General features: G+C 43.1%; 1 protein-coding gene across 1 annotated transcript in view; it reads right to left on the reverse strand.

Moving 5' to 3' along the window:
• Nucleotides 1-2,129: 2,129 nt before the first annotated feature.
• ARMC8 (armadillo repeat containing 8) overlaps nt 2,130-25,713 on the reverse strand; it is a 104,908-nt gene continuing 81,324 nt past the window's right edge. Inside the window, exons 15-22 of the mRNA XM_068985575.1 lie at nt 24,409-24,495; nt 22,057-22,149; nt 19,594-19,743; nt 18,093-18,188; nt 14,228-14,323; nt 9,947-10,019; nt 8,527-8,620; nt 2,130-4,620 (exon numbers count right to left, since the gene is read on the reverse strand). Of these exons, the coding sequence (XP_068841676.1) occupies nt 4,587-4,620; nt 8,527-8,620; nt 9,947-10,019; nt 14,228-14,323; nt 18,093-18,188; nt 19,594-19,743; nt 22,057-22,149; nt 24,409-24,495 (723 nt within the window). The 3' untranslated portion in view covers nt 2,130-4,586. The remainder of the gene's footprint in view (nt 4,621-8,526; nt 8,621-9,946; nt 10,020-14,227; nt 14,324-18,092; nt 18,189-19,593; nt 19,744-22,056; nt 22,150-24,408; nt 24,496-25,713) is intronic.

Below are 25,713 nucleotides of genomic sequence, written 5' to 3' on the forward strand. Positions count from 1 at the left end.
TCTTCTCAGCTATATGTAAGGCCTCCTCAGAGAACCATTTTGCCTTTTTACATTTCTTTTTCTTGAGGATGGTCTTGATCCCTGCCTCCTGTACAATGTCACGAACCTCTGTCCATAGTTCTTTAGGCACTCTATCAGATCTAATGCCTTGAATCTATTTATCACTTCCACTGTATAATCGTAAGGGATTTGATTTATGTCATACCTGAATGGTCTGGTAGTTTTCCCTACTTTCAACTTAAGTCTGCATTTGGCAATAAGGAGTTTATGATCTGAGCCACAGTCAGCTCCTGGTCTTGTTTTTGCTTACTATATAGAGCTTCTCCATCTTTGGCTGCAAAAAATATAATCAATCTGTATTGACCATCTGGTGATGTACATGCGTAGAATCTTGGTGTTTCCCATGACCTTGGGTCACCTCTGGATGGAAAGTTGCCTGCCCGTCATACTCAACACCATCAGTACAAGCCCCGTGAGAACACTCAGTGGAGCCCCCCCTGACAGACTCTGTCAGAAAAGTTGACTCCAAGGCAGATCCCCCCAGACACAGAGCCCACCAAGGGGCTCTGTTCTGACCTCTGTGAGTGGTCTCAAGATGGGGCAGCTCTGTTGGTTTGGGCTCATCTCTGAGCTGGCTCCAGAGCCCCACACTTGGTCTTCCACACCATGGGTGTTGTTTAGCTCTGAATGAGTTGCTTGTGGTACACCCAGTTGACAGCTATCTGGTCTCCCCAGAAGCTGGGATGCCAAGCTTCCATCCCTGGAGAGAGGTGAGGTGGGAAATGGAGTGACCGAGGCCTCTGAATGCAGGGGAGAGAAGAGCAGGAGGAGGGACTGGCCTGTGTGTGTCGGTGTCTGTGATGATCTTTCAGCCTTCCCAGGATGTGGCTGGGATGGCAGGGCTGGGATGAGGAAAGCAGGAGGACACAGGTGACACGGCTGGGGTAGGAGGTGTGGTGACACACCCCTTCCATTACAAGGGTGCTTCTTTTATCAGAGTCCAGAAGGTTCCTGGCAGAAGGAATGAGGGTGGGGTGAAGAGAGAGGAAGAGAAGCTCCTGAAAGTGATGGAAATGTCTGCTCACCAACAGAGGAGGGAACTCCTTGGTAGACACCCCGGGCCTGCTGGTGGGCACTGTTTTAGGCCTTAAGGCTTCTCCTGGGTGTGAGCACCTGACACAGTGGAGGGCAGGACTAGCCCCACTAAGTCAAGGAGGTGGCCTGTCTGTCTCAGGCCCTCCACTCAGCCAGGGGGCTGACTGTCCTGCAGAGCCAAGGCCAAGGCCAGGTGCTGAAGGGATAGAGGGAGGAAGGCACTTGGAGGGCCATAGCATGGCTCCCTCAGCTTGCCCTGAAGCCACGTCAAGACCAAAACCCTCCTCAGGCTGGGAATGGACACATGCCTCCTGCCCAGCACCCAAGCAGGTCAGTGCCAGGGGCAGGTCCGGGGCAGCACTAGCCCCACCCCAGGTGGCAAGGTCCCGGGACTTCTCTGTCAGCTCTCCAGCAGGATCAGTGGTCAGTCCCTGCTTTCCCAAGCCTTGCCTCCAAGCTCCCGCTGTGGCCGGGGAATCGCCTCCCCCACCAACCACCTCACTATCTTCCCCTCACGCTCTAGGGCAGGCATCCCTGGCTTTCCCTCGGACTCTAGTGAGGCCAAGAGACAGGTGGCATGTCCCTACGTTTCAGACACGGGGGAGAAGGGGAAGGTGGCGCACTGGAAATGCAGAACATCTGTGCAGGTGGTCATCTGCTAAGCTCCGGGCTTAAGTCCAGCGGGCGCTGGCGGGGGAGTGGCATACAGAAAGAGGAGAGGAGAGGACGGAGGGGGAGCCCTGGAGTGGGCACCTGTCAGCGGGAAAGGGGGCTTCAGACGGCTGCAGAGGCTCCCGGAAGCCACAGTTACCCTAGGGCGCTAGCTCATCTCTGAAATGCAGTCACTTCCCAGCCTCTCAATCATCAAGAATCTCGGGTTTTGCAAGTCAGTCCACATCATCTTCTAATGTTTCCTACTGTTCTAGATATTTGGAAAACAGACTCCTTTTTAGAAGTTGCCATGCTTTTTTCTTGGCTTTTATTAGCATGTGTTAAAATCATATTATCCAAACACTACCAGAAGAACACGTATTGTTCTGCATAAAGTGCTTAAGGAAAAAAAATGCAACTTATTAAATTGGACATTCTTTTCTAGTTCATAAATTTTGGGTTACAATCAGGGCACAAAAGGAGAAACAGAATGCAGTATTAGAGCGAGAAGCTTAGTTAAGAACTTGGGTGGAGACACAAGCCCACGTTCCATTCCCCCCACTTCCTTGCAGACAGAACACTGCATCTGCATAAAGCAGCCAACAGCTTTGTTTTAATAAATACATTTTCCTTCATTCAACTCAGAAAAGTTAATTATCATAAAGCACTTTTCCTCTGACCATCTGTTTATAGCCACAGGCAAGATTTATCCACAGAGTTTAAGTGTCAAAGTGTCATTTCATTGGGCTTTCAGCTTTCTAATGCTATCTGGGTTCAAGATTGTCTCAGCAATTCATTATTGGTTTATTTATATTTACCTGGTACTTAAAAATACCAACTCTATAGTGTTTTGTGTTACAAATGCCAACCAAGGATATTTTCTCAGTACTAGAAATGTCAGTGAGTGGGCCTAAATAAGGCTTTTACCCCCAGAACACTCCATTTTCTTTAAACTGGCTTCTGCACATTAGCACTCTGATGGTTGCACAAAACCCAAGTCCCTGTTGGGACAGATTTTAAAATCAGTAATGTTCTGAAAGAAAAAATACAACTTGGAAATCTCTGTGTTTGAATCTTGGGTGGTCATGTTGAGAACAGAAAAAATAAATGGCATTAAATACATTTTAAAAACATTCATTTGCAATCAAACATATTTAAATCTTCCAAGGAAGGAGCAGGCTGGTGATGGAGTGGCTGCACCACCGGCAGCTCCATCAGGAATGGCAGGCAGGTTTGGGAGCCCATCGGGTGCACAAACTCAGGGCAAGCTTCTGAGCATAGACCCTGCTTCCTGGCCACGGTGCCTCTGAACTTCTTATAGCCAAGGGAAAAGGAAGGTTGGTTGTACCTTCAGTCAGTCAGGAGTAATCATGTTGAGTTCACCTTGAAGCTGACCCAGAAGTTGGAGCAGGTACCAAGCTAAGGGCTGCCAAACGGCAAAGCAGTCCTGACTGGAAAAAGCGGTCATCTTCGGTCCTCCCAAGGGGACCCCCTTCCCTTCTCTCAAACTTCAGTGCTTTGGGCTTCATGCAGGAAAAGATCTTAGCCATATCATTTACTAAAATTTCCATCTCACTTTACAAAAACACACTGAATAGCAGTCCTGAGTGACAAGTATATAGAATTTGCTGAGTACAGCCAAGAGAAAAACAGCTTTCTAAACTATTCTGTTCTCTGCTTCTTCCTACAGATGCGTCTGTAGGACATTCTTTAGTTTCACAGTGATATATGCTGTTTCAGGAAGCACAAGGTGATTGGACTTTGTTTCCAGGAAGTGGTGCCCTACTTCAGCTGGAGCACAAGCTTCCATGACTGGATCTAAATCCTGCCATCTACTGCTACACCAGTGACAGGGTTTAGGGCAGCTGGGAGGCTCTTGGCGCCCAGTTCCTGCCAAGCGTAGTCCACCAGTCATGGCTGGGTTTCCACTATCAGTAGTTACATTTCCCTTTGATGTCTGTATTTGTCGCCTTCACTCCAACCTGTCCATCTGACTTGGAAGCCTGAGAGCTTATTGAATTAGTCTGAAAAGAGGCTCTGTACCTGCTGATATTGACGGCAGTAAGATGCTAGCTTACTATTTTGCACAGCACCATATATCATGCCTGTTACTCAGGCCAACTATAGCCAACCTTTTCTTTTTAATTTTTTTTCTTTTTTTTGTTTTTTTGTTTTGTTTTTTTTTTTTATAAAGAAAATCTATGTAAGTTGAGGTTCAGAAATGCATATATTTTTTTACTTACAAATATTTATCTGACCAAAATTCAACATAAACTTTATGGAACACTTAACAATTGTTTTGTTTTTAAAATAACATTTCATTCAAACTGTATATAATTCAGTAATTTTTTTTTTTATACAGCAAGCAATGCTTAAACCCTGGAAAATCTGTAGAAAAGAGATTTTCACACAAAATAAGAAAAGAAAACTTTGAGGTATCCCTCACACACACATATTCATTCATCCTGACCTTCATCCACACACGCACGCACACACACACATCTGTGTGTGTGCAGACACACATCCATTCTCACTCACAAAGTGGCTGCAGCATAGGCAAAAAACTGTAGGTCCAAAGGAAAATAATTGATTGTTCTAATAAAGAGTCCAGGTAGCTCAGAAAGAAACAAAACAAAACACAACAGTCCTCTGAGGAAATTACTACCTCAAAAAAATGTTCTCAAGATGAATTTGAGATTTAAGCCTACCAAACTGCTTTTGCAAAACAGCTCCCTGCAGTCCAAGGTGACTTGTGCAAATAGAAGGAATCAAATGAGGCTAGTTCCTGTACTTCCTTTAACAAGGATGTGGGATGCCCGCAGGTGCCCGGGGTGTTCTCATCACGCCAGGTACTGCTGCAGCGCCGTCTTTGCCCTGGAATCACAGAGTTCCTGTTAGCCATCATGTCAGAAGTGTAATCAAGGCTCAAAGATGGCAGCTGGGAAAGTAAAAAAAAAAATAGGTTCCCCCAAGGGAACTGGGGTGAGCCCAGCAGAGCACCTACTATATAAGGGACAGAGATCTGTGGTCAGCACACACTGCAAACTCATGCTGGCTACATCCCCTTTCTGTAGTCCTGCTCTTGTCCTTACAGCTGCTGCAACTCATGGACATTCTATAGTTCTCCTTTGTCAAACCTGACCTAGGCAGGAGTGAGTAGGTACTGATTAGAAAGTGCATGGGAGGGGCCAAGAGCTCATGGGATGAGGCTGTCGCATGGCTCAAACCTGAGGGAGGTAGGTTACGATTTTATCCTGTCCTTCACATCATGCCTGATGTGGGTTGTTATGGTGACTGGGGAAGGTAGCTAGATGAAGAGGAAACTGTGCAATGTAGGCCATGTCTTAACCTGTCCCGATCCTTGCAGAAGTGCCTTCCTTTGACCTGGGACTGAGAAGGCCTCCTTTACTCTCCCATCACGCGCCTGGTCAAGGCTGCAACTGTGGAAGTCAGGTTTTAGCAATGGTCTCTTTCCCCTTCTAAGTTATGGGAAGAAAAGGCTAAAATTTTCTGTTACTATTAGCTTATAGCAAAGCAGACAAGGCATGCAAAGAGCTGGACTCAAGCACAGTTTCTTTGGTGTAGTAATGGATACACTCTATAGTCTTAAAAGGAATCAGCTCAGGGATACTCCTGCAATTATTTAAGCCTCTATAAAGATGACCATTGCAAGCAGTCCAATCCATTAGAACAGAAAGCTCCATAAAAACCGTTCCAAGTTATGAGCGAGTTGGGTTCTATGAGGTCGTTTTCCTAGGAAACAGTTTCTGAATAATGCCATAGGCTACCTCTCATTGGCCATAACTTCACAAATTCGAGGCCCTCTGAGCCTGGGGTGGAGAGGTCTAGTTGGCAATAACTCCACATCTGTTAAGTGTCTGAAAGTCAAAAGGTCACACAGCCTTGAAGACAGAAAGAACCTTAGAGATTTTGCTGTTAGATCATAAACTGTGCCATGGTGGGAATGTCTACGTGAGGGTCTTGATCAAAATTCTGCATTACTCTTTAAAACTCCCAATCAGACTCCTTGTGGATCTTTCTAAGGGTGTGGCTATGTTTGATTATATTGGACCTCAGAGACTGTGCCACTGTGATCTTTCTGCTACCTATTACTATCTCAGGAGTCCTTCCAATGGATGGCTTTAAGGCAAGGTCACCTTTCCTTAAACGGACTGAGGTAGAGTAGCTTGGACCTTGATTCCTTTCATGGGGTCTAAGAAATGCTGAAGACATATGTACCACGCAGGTTTTGGGAAACAATACTAGACTGGTCTAAGTAATGTTAGGCCAGAGCTTAAACCTACCCCACTTCATGCTGGTGAGGTCTCTTTTCAGGTCGTTCCAGAGAGGGTTTTAAGCAGAACTATTTTAATTTCTGAACAAACACAAGAAAAGACCCTTGGAACAGCCTGGCTCTTGGCCAGAAGAGATGGCTGACAGAGTCTGCTACTGCTGCTGTGGAGGCGGAGGTTCCCACTCTCAAGGTGGAGCTCAAATCCTGCCTTAGTGCCTTCGACGGGACACTCATCTGAGCAGCAGCTTGGGGATCTGTTTTCCTTAACCCACTGGATACCAAGCTTCAGGGAGGCAAGAGCCCAACTCTGTGTGCTCTATCTGGCCTAGCCATTTACTCGAGGAGCCCTTAAACAAGTGCCTCTTCCCTTCCCTGGAGCAGATAAGCAAGCTGACAGCAAGGCACGTGTGGTGTGTTCTCTAGGTGCTATGGGAGAACAGAGGGGCCCCTACCAAAGTCTGGGGACCAGGGTGCAGAATGGATCTGGCAAGACTTTCCCACAGAGGTGACAACCTGATTTGAAGGATGGATGGTCACTGTCCAAGCGTTCTCTACCTTTGCTTTCAGGACACTATGTGCCCAGGTCTCTGCCTCTCCCAGCGGTTGTTCTTTCTGACCTTTTGCTGGACCTTTTTCATTCTCTTCTAAATGCTGGGGTGGATGTGCGGTATCCCAGTCCATAGTCCTTAGCCCTTCTGTCTTCTCTCCTCGTTTATTCTCCCTAGGTGACTCCAGGCAGCTCCATGGTTGATATCCTATCCCAATTCATATCTTCAGCCCCTCTCCTGAGTCCCTTGGATGGCTAATAGCATCCAAAAGCTGGCACACCAAATGACAACTCTTGATTCTCCAAGACTTGATTATCCTTCTCTTCTCTTCTTCTTGGCATCTTGGCAAATGATCATCTTGGTAGACCTCTCTTCAGCTGCTCAGGCTGACACTCGAGGCATTTTCCTTTCCTCTCTTTAATATCCTACATCGGATCCATGAGCAAATCTGTTGGCTCCGCCTTTATAGTAAATCTTCAATCCAACCACTCCTCAGTACTCCCACCACTGCCTCCCTCCCTCCTCACCTAACACAACTAGAACAGCCTCGACTGGCCTCCTTGCTCCCATCCCTGCGCTACTGCCAACCACTCTCCACAGAGCCACCAGAACCGTATCAGATACTATCTCTTCCGTTCAAAACCCTCCAGTGACCTCCTATTAAACTCTACATAGAAGCCAAAGTTCATGCTACAGCCTACAAGGCTCTTACTGCCTCCCTGCGTCTACTTCTTCTCACTCTCCCGCCCACTTATTTTTCCCTAGTCCACTGGTCTTCTTGCTGTTTCTTGAATGCTCAAGCTCATCCCTGCCTCAGGACCTTGACCCCCCTGTCCCTTCTGTCTGGAATACTATTCTAATCATCTGCTGGGCAGACCCTCTCATTTCACTGAGGTCTTAGATCAAATGTCACATCCTCAGAGAAGCTTTTACTGACTAATTTATATGACAAGAAACTTTCTTACTTTCCATCCCCTCATCTTGGTTATACCTTCAGTACCTCTCATTATCTGTGATCACATTACATATTCATTTGCTTATTGTCTGTCTTCTGTATTAGAACATTAGATCCACGAGGGCAAGGACTTCATCAATTTTATTCACCCTTATATCTTTGATGCCTAAAGCAATGCTTGGCAGAGGTCAGTATTAAAAAAAAAAAAGTACTTGTTCAATGAATGGTAAGTCAGAGGAGAGAGGCCTGGGATGGCAAATCTGGTGGAACAGAATGTGTAAACACATGAAGGTGTGATCCTGTAAGAGGGCAGGTGTGGCTGCAGCACAGAGTAGGCATGGGGGCATGGGGATATGAGGAAGGCAGGGCCAGACCACGGAGCACTCTGAGACCTGCTCAAGAGTCTGCAGGATGAAAGTGATCTGGAACGTGGAGGCTGTATTATAAGTGTTCACAGCCAGGAAAAACATTCTTGGCTATCTAGAGGTTAGAGGGGTCTCAGACTGTGACTCTCTCCTCCTCTAGTAAATGGTGAGCTCACTAAGGACAGGGACTCCCTACTGGTCACAGGTGCAGCCCCAGCAGCTAGGCTGGGCTGGCACAAGGCAGGCACTTAGTGTGGTTCTGAGCTAATGAATGCTTTTATAATTGGGCCTCATTTCTGCTCTCCAAAAGGCCACATGCTTTTCTATTCTAAAGATCAAGAGACTGAAAGGGAATGGCCTCAGGATCCTTTCCAGATTCCCATTATGGTGGTCCAGGCTCACATTCATTCACAGTGAGGTGAAAATCTTTAATAATCTGCCAATTATTGGTTTATCTCTTACTCAGGTGTCACACAGCTGGCTCATAGATTACTAAAAAGGGAAGCCAAGGGTCTAACAGACTTAGAGTTTGACCCTGTGGCTTACTAAGCAATTTAAACTCTTTCATCAAAGAATTCAACATACCCCAAAGCAAAGACCTTTAACTTTGATACTCACTTGTCACAAAGATTTGAATCTGGTGACTGACTCAGTTTGTGTAGAATATCTACGATGCCCATGTCTCGTAATTTATCCTGGCGTTCTTGTGAGCCTGAGAGATGAAAGCTAGCAGGTTACTGGGAATATTACCCAGGCCATTGCTCTCTTTAATGTGCAGCCAACAGTCTGGAGCCTTATCCGTGTTCTTTCCCCCTCCATCCCCCCAAAACTGGCTCCCCCCAGTGTAACCCAATCTCCTTGTGCCGGGATTCTCCAACAGTGTTCTAACTGGTCTCTTGGCCTCCTGGACCCTGCTCCCTCGGTTCTGCTGCTAGAACAGTTTCTCCACAGACCACAGGGTCAAGGCCAGAGTCTTCAGCTGGGCACAAGGCCCTGTCATCAGGCCTCATCTTCATCATTTTTTTCTGGACAGACTTAGCCAGGCTCTTTCTACTCCAAACCAGTCTCTTTTCCCAACCCCTCTATTCCCTCCCACTCTTCTCTGATTTCCCAGCACTTCCTGCTGCCTCTCAGACCATGGCACCTCTAATTCCACACTGCTTTGTCCTGTCTTCCAACTAGATTAGGATCTTCTTGAGGGCAGCTTGTTTCCCTGGCACCTGGGCCGGCATGTGGTCTCTTGGCCCGCACACTGAACCGAGCTCCTCCTCTTTCTGCTTTGTTCTGGACCCACTGCAAAGTGCAATTCCTCCAGATTCTCTCCTCCTCACTGAGGAGCCCAGAGTGACTCACTCATGCACTGACCTCCTTGAGACTCAGTGAACCAGAATCTCCAGGGGTGGTGCCCAGAAATCTGCATTTTACAAAGTCCCTCAGGTGATGCTCATGCAGCCAATCCAACACTGAGGCCCACTGCGCTCCTCACTACCTTGGCTGTTCATTGGAATCACATGGGGAATTTAAAAAACCACTTGTGAGATTCTGATTTAACTGGCTGATTCTAATGCAGTCAAGGTGGAGCACTATAGAGGCCTGCTCACACACATGGCCTCCCCAGGCACGGTGTAGCTCTCCCTTCTCACCAACCACCCTCTTCTCCATTAAGCTTACCTGCCTGTGGTCCTTCTATGTGCTCCCCATGCACACAGTGAAAGGTCAACCCTCCCGCCCACCCTCACCTTTCATCTTCTTCAAGTGCATCTCACCATCCTCCTTCTCAGCTCTCTCAAGGGCAAGGGCTTCTCTAGGGTCTCCTCCAATCCCCACGCTCAGTACTCTGGAACAGTGCTGACTCCAAGGTGGGGACAACATGTTAGCTAGGCCAGCAGATTCTCATTCATACCTAGGAGACTTTGTTGGGTGCTTGGGGCCCAATGAGTAGTGCCTCTACCCAGGATTTTGAGGCAGCTGATGCCATTCCTGTTTGACACCTTCTTCTCCATAATTTTTTTCAGAACAAATCTCACCAATCTCTTACCTTCCTCGTCATTCCATACGAGGTTTGATATACAAAACATAGCGGCAAGCTGCAATTTGACATGTGAATGACCCTATTTGATGCAGAAACAGGAAAAAAAAAAAAAAAGGATACTCTCATTTGAGGTAATTTTTTGTAACATAACACAGACAATTCCAATAGCCTAAGAGTCTGAAGCAGGGGCCTCAAATCCAAATGTCTTGAGGGGTACAAAGTTAGTGCTAATGGGTGAACAGGTTGGGCTAAAGACAACAAAGAGTGGTGGGAAATCTGGTACACCGGGGAGGAAGGCTTGCTAGGACTCCACACTCAAATTTTAGAGACCCTCTGGCTGGCCAAACAAAACACCTCAAGGGCCACAGGTGCAGTCTGCAAAACTCAACCCATACACACAGGAACACTGGCCTAGGACAAGTCTATGCTTTTGACTGTTCTCTGTCTACATCAGGAAGTGTTCAGGGCCAATAAACTGGATGGATGTGCACTTAATATTTATCTCTTTGGCTACTGAATATCTGATACAAATTGCTCCTGTCTCTTTAGGAACAGCATAAAAAACTTGACTGAGTCTCTACTATTCTTAAGGAGCCTCCTTATTCTTCTAAAACACACTCTCATTGATTTCTCTTCATAATGTACTCAAAGTACAACCATTTTTGCTTAAGTTATTATTTATCCATATAGAGTGCTTTTTCTTAGATGAAAGAGGACCCTAAACATCTTTACAGATGATTTTTTTGGCTGCACCATGTGGTATGTGGGATGTTAGTTCCTGACTGGAGGTCAAATCTGTACCCTGCAGTGGATGCATGGAGTCCTAACCACTGGACAGCCAGGGAAGTTCATACAGATGATTTTTCAATTGGTCAATTTAAAAAATAAAGTTCTCAGTACACTTAAATAACTCATGCATATCTGGGAAATACAATGACACAATATATGCTCAACAGTTTCTTGAAGGCCGGGATGGACTCTTCTTGCCACGTAAAACTGTATCTAAACTAAGCAGAGACAAAGGACATGGTTTCCTTCATTAGAATTCTATGGCTGGTGATTCTTTTTCCCTCCTACCTGCCAAGGCTTTTACAGAGCTGTCCAGTTTGGGCTCCACTAAGACAAAACAGAATAAAATGCACCATCTACTCCCAGCATCAGGCCATGAATGAGTATTTGTTGAATAAACAAACTTATTTATATTACAACATGTAAGTATTTACATCCAGCATTCACTCAATGAATTTTTTTTTGAGAAAACAAACTGCTTGATAGAGAAAACTGAAGGGTGAAGTTTTCACTAATTTTAAGTGAAACGTACAGAAAAGATCTCTTTAAAGGAGGCAATACTTATGCAGAGGAAGAATAACAAACAGGAAGATGCCAGGTATACAAAGATCAAGAGGCACCAAGAAGAAGGAAAAGCTCCTGAAAGGGTTTGCGGTAAGAAGAAATTGTAAAGCTACGCATATTGAGAAGGAAAAGCAGAGTAAAATGTGGAGAAGCAGGCATGGCTAACTGTGGGCCCCTGTAGGCCAGAGGAAGGATGGATTTCACTGAGTCGACAGGAAGCCCTGAAGGATTTAAGCAGTGGAGGGACAACATCTGATTTACATTTTTAGAAGATCATCCAGGCTGAAGGGATTAGAATGACAGTGTAGAGGTGTCTAGGAGGTTATCATGGTCAACAGGGCACAAGAGGGTGTGGCCTGAACTAGGGTGAGGGTTATGGTGACAGAAAAAAGTCAACAGCATACGGACCAGTCTTGGGGAAGGCTAACAGGACCTACTGACAAACTGGATTAATGAGGTAAAGGAGCTGGAGAAATCAAGATTTGACTCCTAGAGGTGAGCAACAGGGTAGATGGCAGAGCCACTATACTGAGACAGAAAAGGTCAGGAGAGGGAAATTTAGGTTTAGGGGAGATACTTAAGAACTGATATTTAAGCACCAATGTCAAGAAGCTTCACACAGCCACATGGAGATGAGGAGGAGACAGGAGGATATGTGAGTCCGGAGCTCCGAAGAGAGGTCTAGGCAGGAGGTATACCCTCCATGTGGCCCTTGGATCTTGCTCCCCTCAAGAAGAAAATAACCAGCATTTGTAAAACTGTAGACACCATCGGAGTAGCTTCTTGTCAAGGCTTTTGAAGGCCATGTTGATGTGTTCTGCATTGCTTGGTATCAATGTAAATACTATAATGACTATAATACTATAATGACAGTGTAAAAACTATAATGACTAATTTATCAGAACTGACTACTGAACTGGAGCCCAGAAACCAAACAAAGAACAGAGATGACAGTCAAAGCCATGGGAGTGGATGACGTTCCCTAAACCAATGGCTCTCCACTCTGGTTAAACAAAAGAACCACCTGGAAGTTGGTTAAAAAAAAACACTGATGCCCAGGCTATACCCCAGAACTATTAACTCAGAATCTCATGAGGAAAGGGGCCAAACAACAGTCTTCACAAGCTCCCTCTGCTATGCAACAGAGGCACTGAACCATCAATCTCAGGATCATATGAGGAAGAGAAGAGAAGAGGGTCCAGGGCTAAGAAGGGAGGCATAATGTCATGGAAGCCAGGGGAAAAGAATGTTCCCAGGAGGAGGAAACAGCCAGCTGAGTTGAAATCTGCTGTGAATGAGGTAAGATGAGGAAAGAAAACTAGCCTTTGGACTTGGCATCATGGAGTCAATGGTGACATTAACCAGAACAGTTTGAGTTGAACAATGGGGGCGGAGGCCAGATGAAGTGGGCTAGGTAGTGAATTTAGAGGTGAGGAAGGAGGGAGCACATTCAGAAGATGCTCTTGAGAAGTCTGGCTCTGAACAGCAGCAGAGAGACAGGTGTCCTCGATGGGCGTGGGAAGTCCAGAGAAACCTTTAACAGATTACGGCAATCCTACGTGGATCTGGTTTTGGAAAGGTAGTGGAGTTCCTGGTTGAAGTTGTACTTCTCTATTCATCAAATACTTACCAAGCATATACTTAAAGGCTAGGCACTGTACAAGGTGACAGATATACAACTGTACACAGATCTGACATAATCCTTGCCCTCGTGAAGCTTGTGCTCACTAGGTTCACTAACAAACAACTATAAGGGGTGATAATTGAGCTAAGTGCTCCGAAGGGAATAGGATGCAGTAACAAAGAATAACCTGCGCAGACAAGAGTGCAGGAGGAAGTGTCAGCTGAGCTAAGATCCAACAGGTGAGAAGGAACCCCATGAAGGAATGGAGAGAAGAGTGCTCCAGGCAGAGGGGCAGGCATGTGTGTGATGGTCCCGAGGCAGGAAAGAACATGCATGGCCTCTCTGAAGAACAAAAAGTTCACTAGTGTGAACACAGGTATGAGGAGAAAGAAAGGAGCTGGGGGCACAGATGAGCCAGGTCATGCAGGGCTTCCCGGGCAGCAAAGGGTGGGCGGAGGATGGATTTTATTCAAGGTGTAACAGGCAACCACTGCAGGACTTTGGCTTCTATTTCCTTCATAAAACAAAAGGTGAGGTCACCCCTAGGAGTGAGGAGGGAAAGAGAAGGTGAGGTCTAAAGAATGAGAAGGTAGAGCCTATTCTTGTGGAGGATGGAGGTGCCAGCACGCTGGAGAAGCAGAGGGGGACACTGAGCAGTGCTGAGTGCACACGCAGGTGGGCATTTAACAAGAAACCAGTCTGTCTGGTTTTGCGCCTTTCTGTATAGTTGTTAACTCTGCCATGCAGGCAAAGAGAAGACAGGTTCATCCACAGTTAGGGTTTCCCTAGGAGACACTGACAGAATGAAGAGAGGAAGCATGTCTAACGTCCAGATTTTGGCAAGGGGCAGTTTCTGGTGATGACAAGATCCCGGGTAAGGCTTTGGCAGTACATAGCTGAGGTGTCTACAGGCAGGTAGCAGATTATGATTGAAAGCAAACTGGTCAAACAGTAAGGGCCAGAGGTACCAGAGACTAGAGGGTTCATCTGCACAGGACTGAAGCTTTGAGAGGGAAGATAGGATTAGGGGCACTGAGAGAAGGCCAAGGGCCCAAGTTCTTCACTGCGTAAGAAGGGTGCAATCAGATGACAGGGTGAAAAATGGGGTGACGAGTGGGAACACTGCCCAGTGGTACAAACCTCAAGGGATTAGTGTTGTTTCAGTTTTCAGGATGGAAGAGGATATCTGGAATTGGTTACAGAGGAGTCTATTCTTTAATTTCTGCACAATTTGTTTTGAGCTAGCAGCACTACCTGTCCTCGCCTTCTAATGTGCAGCTAGTGGAGTCATGCAAGGCACAAAGGCCTACCATATAATACTTGATTTTCTGCAGGATGTCATCATTGGTCATAATAAGTTCTTTTGCTGTTGTCCCATCTGCTATGTTGGCTAAGATGCACAGTGTCTGAAAAAGAACAAAGGGCGGGAGGTCAGGAAAGTTCTGAAGTCCCCAGACTCAAGCTCCTTCAAGAACCTGGGCAATTTCCCACCTGCAGTACATGTTCCCGATTCTCACATGTTCCCCTCTGAATGCCTTGATTTCTTATCCCCTAACGTCGCTGCCCAAAAAAGTAACCACACCTAAGAAAAGTCTGCCTTAGGTAGACAAGAACCCAAATGCTTCAGAGGCTTCTTTCTGGGCGTAAGCCATCACTGCCAGGCAAAGGCAGCCATGGCCATGTTATCACAAAAACCAAAGGGTAAATGTAGTTTATTATTATTTTCTTGAAAATTTCATTTTTAAGAGGCAATCTTACTACTAACCCATAAGGTTTCTTCAAAGTGGTAGTCTCTTGAGTAAAAGCTTCGTAGGTGTTATAACTCCCCCTACCCCTCCTCCTAGATGCTACTTGTTTCCAAGCCCATGACCTTCTAGATAAAGACCTGACCCTGTCCATTAGCCTCATGAGATGAGGACCTCTTGACTTTTTGGAACCCTACCAGAAGGAACAGAAAAGGAAGCAAAATGTGTGCAGGAGCTGGTGCAGGTTGGCCTAATGTGGAGGGTGGAGGTAGCCTGTGCCAGCTGGCACTCTTGAGGACAGTGCCCACCCTGGTACTGGAAAAACAGCCTGCTCTTGTCAGCTGTTACATCCTCACAGCCAGACCAGCAGGTGGCAGGGATTAAGGGAAAGGTGAAGAGCCTGTGGCAGGGATAGTGAGCCAGTGCCAGCCCCAGCTATTCCACAAATACTGGCCGAGCACCTGTAATGTGCCTGAACTCTGCCCACTCTACTGAGCAACAGGCTGAGACAGGAACAGGACATACTCCCTAACTCCAAAGGCAAACACACAGTTACATTTCACTGTGGTGCAACTGAGGTGAAAACAGAACTGAGAAAGCACTAAGTCCATCTGTGTGATAACACAAGGGCGGGGAAGGGCCAGGGAAGGGTTTCTTGGAGGAAGTGACACCAAGTCCACGAGCACAGTAAGGAATCACTCAAAGAACAGCGACTAGAGGTGGGCATGGGATTTGAATTCAAATATATTTTCTCCAATTTTAACCTTTTCCTTTGCTAGACTTTAGTTAGTTAAACTTACAGGTTATAGCTAATTGAGGAGGATGTTTTCTTCCTATGGCCCAGACCCCCAAATATCTTAAAGGGTATATGGTCTTATTTTTCCTGGGTTAACACCACCACAGTGTATAAATTGTTAAGGAGTGAGTACTGAGGTTGTCCCTAGGACACAGGAAACAGAAAATGGACCATTTATGATCCAAGGCACTGGGGGACTATTATTCCAGGGTGCTCAGATCATATGAGGAGACCCTGATATGACCCACAAGTGGGAGAGAGATGACCTGAGGAAGAAGTCAGATTCAGTGACCTGGTTACATGGTGAGCCTGTCAGAAGTGTTGACAGGCACAACACCCTTGAATTTTTCAGGACTGAGGAGACAGCAAAGAGGAAAAACAGGATTGGACTCTAACTATGGACAAGAATTCAGATTCACCTAGGGAAGAACTACCTCTCTCTTACCTACTAGGACAAGGGATAGAAGGGAGGATTTCAGGAAACAACCCTCAGAATAGACTAGGCCAGCAAGGTAGGCAAGTGATTCCCCTTCTTGCAGGTTAGAATACACCCACGCATCCTCAGGCTTGTCCAGCATGGCATAGTGAGCTACAGTTCTGCTCTCAAGCCCACACACTCCTACTGAGTATTCTGATGGAGACAAGAAACCAAATCTTAAAAGAGACTAATGTAGTTCTTGGGCCAAGCCAATTTAACACATGAGCTAGGGAGCAGAGAGAAAAGCAACACACACACACACACACACACTTTCATGTGAACAACTGGAAATCAATGATACAGAGTAATAATTGGCAAATTATGGCCTGTAGGCTGAATCCAACCCAACCCAATACCTATTTTGGTAAATCAAGTTTTACTGGAAGACAGCCACATCTACTTGCTTACATATTGTTTATACCTGATTTCAGGTTACAACATCACAGTTAAGAAGTTGCTACAGAGACTGTATAGCCTGCCAACTTAAAATATTTACCTTGCCCTTTGTAGAAACAGTGTGCTAAACCCCTGAAATGGATAATGCAGTTTTAGGATGATGCTCAATAGGAGTGGTTAGAACAGAACACTTCTTGTGTTCCTGTTTTAAGGACAGATAGATATGTTCACTATCTTGATCACAGTGATTGTTTCATGCCATATACATATGTCAACTTATCACACTGTATGCTTTAAATATATGTACCTTATTGTATATTCATATACCTCAATAAATAGAAAAAGAGAATGTATCTTTGATTCTTTTGAGAAGAATTACACTTCTACCTAAAAAGCAGGCAGTTTAAGCCTCCCCATAGTCACCCACACTTCCCATTACCCAAACCTGTGTGAGCGGGTATCATTGGATTCTACCAAAACAGCTTATTGTTGTTGGTCTTTTCTTTTGCCCCTATCCAAATCTTGCCTCACCTTTCTACCTTGCTTCGCTTTTCAAGTTAGTGGAATTCTATGTGAGCTGTCTTTACAGACAAATTTCTATGCTCTCGATGTAGAATAGTTTATTTTGACCACTGTGTCTTCTTTATTGTGTTCTAGAAATGAATCTCATTTACCCTAACTTCAATGATGCCTACAAGATCATAGTTTTTCTGTGTTCAAATTTTGTTCATCAAAAAACATAGTTGTTCACTACTGAATTTCAATAAGAATCACCTAAAATGTTTGTCTAAAATCACTCTGTCAAATCTATCACCTTCTTTGCTCACAAATTCCAACAAAGCTCCCAAGTCCTACTACTCTTGCCTCCTGGACTGCTCTGCTGAAGCCTGATGAATTGCTTTAACTCAGGAACACAGAGGGTAAGGAAGTGGGCCCTGCAGTTAGACTTTGGGTCCAACTCTCCACAGATGATCTTGGACAAGTTTCTTCCATACATGTAAGTGTACAGCTCAATGAACTGTGAAATGAACACACCCATAGAGCCAACATTTAAGTCAGAAAGTTGAACATTACCATTATCTCAGATCTTGTGTTAAAAATATGTGTGCAGGTGACTTTTTCCTTTATGACAAAATGTCATATATACTATGTTAAAAATCTTGTAATAAACCCCAGGAACTAGAGAAGAAAAGTAATTCCCAAACTGTTCCCTAATGAACATCCTTATTGAACATCCTTATTGAAATTCAGCCTCTGTACTTTTATGTCTATCCTAAACTTGCCCTATTGAAACACAACAGAAAGAAGGGGTATGGGATAGAAATAAGGAAGAGGGATGTATGAGAGTAAAGAAATAAAAGATGTCTTCAGCATAAGGGGTTTTTCATCAGGAAGTTGCAAGAATTTGGTTCAGATCATAGTGATAAGGAGGGCTAGAAATGTGAACCCTGGGAAAAGGATTCATTCTAAGATGGTCAGAGGTGTCCATCCCCATAGTGACAGAGTATATATAGTGCATGACACAGAGGGTAAAACTACAGACTCTGCTCGTGTCTTCTTCCATTCCAGGAGGAAGAATTCTTGAGAAGAGTTTCAGGGATGGTGGAGGGCCTTTTCCTTCAGACCCTTCCTGTGTCTATAGCACTTCTGAACTCAGCACCGTCTTTTGCAACAGAGTGACTCAGGAGGTTCCTAACTACCATTCCTCTTGGCACTCACACTCAAAAGATATTCCTCAAAAAAAAAAAGGGAACACATACCTGTTCTTTGACTTCAATGTTATGCTCCCCTTCCAAAATAAGGGTGACAGCTTGCATAATTTGCTTTCCATGAGTACTCATTATTTTATCTATGTGCTGCAAAACAATAGGAAATCCACAATTATCATCTGGAGAACAAAGAAAAAGACAATAGGAAAGAACAGAAGGCTTCCAAAAGTTAAACAATACAGTGCAGTACACAACTGCTTCAAAGAGAACACCATGAGTATAGGACCAGAGGCCACAGAACCATGTTTACAAGTATGTTGTTGCTGTTTAGTCATTAAGTTGTGTCCAACTCTTTGCAACCTCATGGACTGCAGCATTCCAGGCTTCTCTGTCCTCCACTATCTCCCAGTTTGCTCAAATTCAAGTCAATTTATTGCATGCTGCTGATATATTGTGGTTGTTTTTTTTTTTTAAATAAAAAAAAAATTGAAGGTTTGTGGTAACCGTGTAGAGCAAGTCTATCGGTGCCATTTTTCCAACAGCATTATTTTTAAATTAGACCATGTTAAAAATACTTTTTCCTCTTAAGACATAATGCTTTTTACATGCTTAACAGACTATAGTGCAGTGTAAATGTAACCTTTATATGCACTGGAAAATCAAAAAAGTTCTTGTGACTTGTTTTATTGCAGTGGTCTGGAAACCAAAACCAGCAGCATCTCCAAGGTGTGCCTGTATTATGTTGTGAAGCTATATTTTGCCTTCAATTTTTTGCTGTTGATGACTTCAAGATGAAGATAGCAGAGACTTGGCCTGACAATATAGAACTGCAATCACTGAGGATTCTTGAGGCCAAAGATACTAAATAGAAAGGAAGCTAAAAACTGGATGGGGGAGGAGGAGAAGCCAGGGACCTGGAAAATAGGGTGTAGATTTACTAATACTCTTTTGGGGCACAAATGTACAGAAAGGACTCTGAACACAAGTGATGCACGCAGAAGGGAACCACCCATGTTTCTTTACTTGCCTGAAGGCCACTGACCCTGCTGCTTAGGGAACATTAGAGAACAGCAAGAAAGACTTCACAACAAGGCTCAGCCTCTCCTGCTCTGACATATGCCCACTGCTCTCCAGGCTGACACCTCTAGAGGTCAGTCCAGTCAATGTGGGCAAGGAGATGGCACTGAGGAGTCTCTCAAGGGACAGAAGCTTAGGCCCCAGAGAGAAGTGATTTAGGCAGATGAGAAAACCCATTCTGGCTGGCAAACCAAGTCAGAATAAAGCAACAGAGGCAGGCTCCCTGCCTCTAGCACATAGGACCAAGAAGGGGAGACAGGACAGGCAGTGCAGGAGTGGAGGCCACATGATGAAGCAGCTCCAGAACGCCTAGGAAGGTGACAGGTCTAAATATTAGCTCCTGGCTTCTCTGACAAGGGGCACGCCTTCGATCATAAGTTCTGGGCAGATGTTGATGGGAGCAGAGAGGCAGGGCAGTGCTCTGTAATATATATGCCAGGCTAGTTAATTTGGAAACTGGGGTGGTTTTACTTACAGGGCGAGTAGAGAGTAGGTTTCTAAGAAGTCCCAATGTCTTCATCAGCACATTCAAATCTGAATCTGATAATAACCGGAAGAGCTGTTCAGTACTCAAGCTTCGCAAAATATCTGCTTTTATTTTTTGTTCAGCCTGAAATGCCATATTCTGGAAGGATTAAAGAAGTTCCAAGAATCACATCTACATTTACTTTATTAAATTATATTTTAATGGTAATTCTGATAATTTTCAAAGTTTAAACAAAATCTGCAGAAAATCCTTAAGGATAAGTCACATTATTTTTCTAATTCTTGTTTATCACCTATAATTCTGTCGGTCAAGAGAAAAGTTAACTGTCACTCCTATACATACTCCTCAATGAGAAATACGACCACTTTCTGACATGGCATTTTCATGTCTTAAGATTTCTCAAATAAATACAAAATCTACTATTATAATTTTTAAAATTTCGTTTATTTAGTTCAATTTATTTAAACTGTAAAATAAAACAGTTCACCCATTTCTCCCACCCCCACCCCCACCTCTGGAACCACCAATCTGTTCTCTGTATCTGTGAGCTTGGTTATTATTTTTGAGAATACCCTTCTGGCTATCAAGTTGCTGTCTGTGTACTTCAATAACAAAACGACTGCTAATGACTATACTGTGACAAGTACTTTGAGAAAGACTTAAAGCTACTCCTCTATTATGTGTGAAAATAAACAGCGGGTTTTGTTAACTTTACTGGCACAAACCACCTACTGCATTCACAGATCTTTGTTACTGCTGATATGGTTGGCCATACCATGCAGGAGGTTCTTGGGGGTGGAGATGTACCCAAGACCAGCAGTCCCAGATGGCCAGGAGCTATTTTGCTCCTTTTTCTCCTTTCTGGACATATTATAGATTATCCTAGCTTAACCTGAAGCTATAACAACAAGTCTGAAGGAAAAAAAAAAAAAGGAAAATTTCAAATAATTCATAAATCAACTTCTGGTTTAAAAATCTCTTGTAAACTAGAGACTTAATATAATATGTGGTTATTGCCCTCCAGGAACTTTTTGAAATTAAGGATCTAAGACATATGAAAGATGAAATTCCAAATACAGGCAACATGTCAGAGCAAAAAGAGTACTGGGTTAGGTGTCAAGAAACCCAGGCCAAAGAGAATTCCAAGGTTTTATATTCTGTGAACGAGAACATAACAACTGGCAATAAGGAGATTGATGAGAGTAAGACAGTTAATATGAATTTGAAGAGTGGGGTAAGTTTAGTTTTCAGAATTAAAACTGTACTTGTCAGAGAGCCCTCAAATGAAGTCCCATTAGCCATTGAAGTGACAACCTGGGAAACAGGGAACAATTCTATCTGGATATGCATATTCCAAAGCAATCTCTTCTGTGAGGGGAGCTGAAACCATAAGAGCAGATGAAGTCCCTGAAACTATAGTGTAAAGGGAAGTGGAAACCGGGAAATGAAACTTGGGGGAATGTCTCCTGAGAAAAAGCTTGAAAAGGAGGCTGAGTACAAAGTGAGGAGGAAAAAAATTCCTGGGAGTTTCAAGAAAAAGAAGTCCAAAAGCTGTTAGGTTAAGAAGAAAAAGAACTGAATCTGATACACTCAGTGCTTTCCTGAAAGACAATTATTTCCACCCCAAAATTTGGGTGAAAAGACAGCAGACACAACACAGTACCAGAGGATGAACATGGGCCGGGGACAGGCCCAGAACCTGTTTCTAGCATGTATTAGCTGTGAGGCCTAAGATGATTCATTTACCCTCTAAATTCTATTTCTCAATTGTAAGGTGGATCTATACCAATATAATATAAAATAAAAATTACAGATAGCAAATATAAACTCTTAGGTTAGTTTCTGGCATACTGGATTGAATTATAACTGCTATAATTATGTTTAAAAAATTCATGTAGAATTATGCTTTATTTTCAATTCAATAGATTTATTTGAAAAAATTTTAAGGAATAATGGTTTTCTGACTTCATAGTTACACAGTTTTAGAACTCAGATTATTACAAGTTATTCACTAGAAACTGCTAAGAAATGATTGAGCATGTACACCCTAACTCTCTTACCTTGCGCAAGCTGTTCAACCACTCTGCTTAGTTTTCTCATCTGTAAAATACGTATACTCTAGCTTACTTCACAAAGACGTTTTAAAGGAGACACAAAACCACCCTGTAAAGTACATAGCTCTACACAGATATCAATGAGTTCATGATGAGGAAAACTTTTTCCCCCAAATTCTCCTTTTCATAATAAATAGGAGAACCAAGGGAACACAGTGGCCAAGAAACTTGCTTATATTCAAATCTGAAAGGTGAATGAAATCTTTTAGGTCTTAAGTCTTTAGAAAACTGAGCCAAAAGAGTTAAGATTTTTAAAAAATAAAATTTCAGACATTTCAAATAAAACATTCTTTAGTTTTAACTTCAGTAACTGCTTTCTCCTCTTTGTGAAACATACCATTAAAGCCCAAATTCCATTCACTCGTAAAGCAGGATTTTCACTTTGGGTTAGTCCACAAAGTAGCTCTACAGCTCCTGATTCTAAAATTGGCTGTGATTGGAAAGGAGAAAAAACAGTTTTAAAGTCAGGTTTGTAAATGAAGTGTATATAATATACACAGCCTGGCACTCTGCCTACGACTTCTTTCCTCCTCTTACCAATTCCAAGCAACCTTCACAAGGCAGGGAGTGAGGTGACTACAAAAATCACCTTGAGAAGGGTAAGTGTAGGGACAATGACTCTCACAGATCCGAAAGCCAAAGTAAAGCCTGTCATCTCCCTGTTCCCTAGTCCTGAAAGACTCAGGAGACACCCTACTTCTGTGTGCGCTTCCTCTTGCCCTCCTGACCTGTCACCTAGCTCCACTCTCTCCCCGCCCTCCTCTGAGACAGCCACTCCCTGCTCTGTTGCAGCATGTGTCCCAGTGCTCTGCACAAACTGTGACTATGACGTGACACGGCTGGTTTACAACAGAACTAACTTCCTTCCCAACTGTTAATCTTACTCATCAATGTGCTGCAGAATTCAGCTTTTGGAATTACTTTCAGGACTACCTATCAGTTATATAAGCAAAATAGTCTTGTACTTTTATAGTCAAGTATAGGTATCAATATCCAGTCAAATATTTTAGGTATTAAATGTGATACATTTTATACCTAAAATAGCATGTGTTAGTCTGACGACTTGCTTTATTTATGATATTTGGCTGAAAATAGGTTTTGATAGTTTCTAAAAAATTCAAACCTTAGAGGACTGATTTACCATCACCAACAAATGCTTGAAAGGTCTATTTTTGAACTGGGTTCTAGAAATGTCTTAAGCAATTCAGACTTGCATACCAAGACAAAGGTCAGTGCCTTTCAAGATGACATTTTTGAAGAAAAATACACTTCACTAGTACAAGCTGTACAGTTAAAAAAAACTTTTTATTTTAAAATAAGTTTAAACTTATAAGGTAGAAAGACCAATTTAAGGAACTTCCATATATTCTTTTCCCACACTCACCAATTTTTAACATGCTGCCATATTTGTTTTATCATTATGTCTCGCATTCTACACACCCATATTCACATTATTTATCCTTTTTCTGAACCATTTAAAAGTAGAATGAAAACATCATGCCACTTTACCCTGAATACCTCAATGAGTATTTCCTAAGAACAAGGATATTCTCTTAGATAACCATAGAACAGTTACCAAATTCAGAAAAACTGACAGTAAAACAGTACTTTTATTGAAACTAGTCCATATTCCAATTGTGTCAACTAGCCCAATAAATGCTTATACCATTTCCTTCCCTTCCAGTTAGGAATCCAGTTTCCTTTTAATACTAAAAAATTAATCATGTTAATGACTCTACACCAGAGCCCACCTACCTTCCTTTCTAGCTACACCCTAAATATTCTGAAGGTAGCTGCTCAGGATGATTAAAAGTGTCACACTGACTGCAACCACATCATCCTCAGCAGAGACAGGCGCTCTGGTGTCCTATCCTGCCTCCCCTTCTTTCAGAACAACTACCAGTCTCTCCCACTTTGACCCCAAGATTTCCGCTTGCTGAATGACAGTCTCTGAACCACCACTTCATTACTAATGTCTTCCTAAATACCAGTCGAAAGCCTGAAGTATTACAGTGCAGAAAAGAACTTCACCAAAATGGGACACTAAATGCACTTAATAACGGATGGTGTCCAAACCTAGCTCATGACTAGGCAGACCAGAGATATTTTAACACTGTAAAACTAATTCTATCAGGTAACCTCTTCCCTTTATTAAAGTTTATTTCCATTTTCTTTATCATAAAAACAATTTATAAAATGCATATAAGGGGGAAAAAAATCCCAAATGTAAACCCTCCCTAAGTAAGTACCATTAACATTAAAAAGATTAGTTTTCAAAATAAAGCTTAAAAAAAAAATTACTTTTCAGTGCCAGCAGTTATCTCCATGCAATGCCATGTAATCCTGGTTTACAAAATTGGGTCTTAATTTATTCTTTAGTAAATATAATTTGAAAACAGTCTATTACTTGTGTAATTATTTTCTATATTTACAATTTTAGACAGTTCAGATTGACTATAAGCTATAATATCTTTAAAATAAACTGCATATGCCAGGCAGAGAAGGGATAACAGAGAATGACAACTCTATTTTAAAATTAATTTAATGCTCCCCAACACCCAACATCCAAACAATTCAGAAGTAGTGTTAAATCCCAAGCCTCAAATTTTAATGTCAACTACAGTGAAAATTATTTAACTAAGCTCTAGACTGGGCAGAAGTCATCTAGGAAGAGAAAATCAACACTAACCTCTTTGCTTGGAGAAAATTCAAGAAGGAGATTACATAGCATGGACGATGCTACTACTAGGATTTCATCTGGTGCATTTTGTAAAACCTATGGAATTAAAAAAAAAGGATACTATTAATAGTTTGCAATCGTGCAGGTGAGAGCATCAGAATAAATGAGAACAAAAACAATTTATCTTTTAATCTGATTTCTCATCTTGCAGAGAGAGGAAAGATCCACCTGACACTGAGGGAGACTTCACCTAGTGCTGTCATTATGACTGACTAGGGCCCTCAGGTCTGTCTTGCTGGACAACTACAGTCATTGCTACATGGAAAAGGAGATAAGACACGAGTCAGGGATGGGGTGCTCTATGCAAAAAGTCTGAAGACCAGAGAACTGCTCTGAGGCAAGTTAACCCAATTGATTCCACCACATCAGGCATTTATGAAACCACAGAACTGCCCGAGGGCCTGAGCCTTTCCATTGCTTCTGGAAGGACCTGTCTGAACAGGAATGTGGATAGATCAAACTACGACATAGGAAGAGCAAGGTGAAGAATTGGTTCTCAGGACTGGAATCACATAGTCCTGGTTCCAACCGTCACTCCTCCACTTATTAGACGTGTGAACTTAAGCACATTTCTTAACCTCTCTGAGACTTCACAACACTTCCTTGATGGGAATATTTAAGATTAAATGTCATCTGCTGAATAAGGGAAGTGGCATAGCATGGAAATAAGAATGCAGAATGCCTGAATGCAAATTTCAGTTCAACTACTTAATAAGTTTATGAATTTCTTGCCTGTAAAATGAGGATAATAACAGAGTCTGCTTCAGGGATTTGTATGAAAATTAATATATAAAAAGATTTTAGAGCAGAAACTATCACACAGTAATGGCTACATAAAAATAAGGTTTTAAAAAAGGTAACTCCTTGCCATGATTGCTATCAGGCACAATATCAGACTCATACAAGTTATACAGCAAACTATCATGGACTCCTGCTGAACTTAGAGAAGACAACACAGCCTGATGACAAAGGTTAATTGCCATTAGTTATTATCAGAACCCCTTCCTTCTAGATTCAAAGAGAGAAGCCTTCATAAGCACCACCAGTTATATGCCATATCCACTTCAAAGAAATCCTTTGCACTTGGAATCAGACCAGAATCAGGCTTATGACCCCAAAAGGAATCCTAGGAGTTCTAATTACACAAAATGGAAATGGATCATTAAAAAAAAGAAAAAATTCAGAGTTAAATGATTATCTGCTTTCTTCAGCTAAATCAAGTCTGAAGTTCCCATGTTAAGAACAAACAAGAAT

This window comes from Capricornis sumatraensis, chromosome 1 (assembly GCF_032405125.1).
Source record: "Capricornis sumatraensis isolate serow.1 chromosome 1, serow.2, whole genome shotgun sequence".
NCBI lineage: Eukaryota > Metazoa > Chordata > Mammalia > Artiodactyla > Bovidae > Capricornis > Capricornis sumatraensis.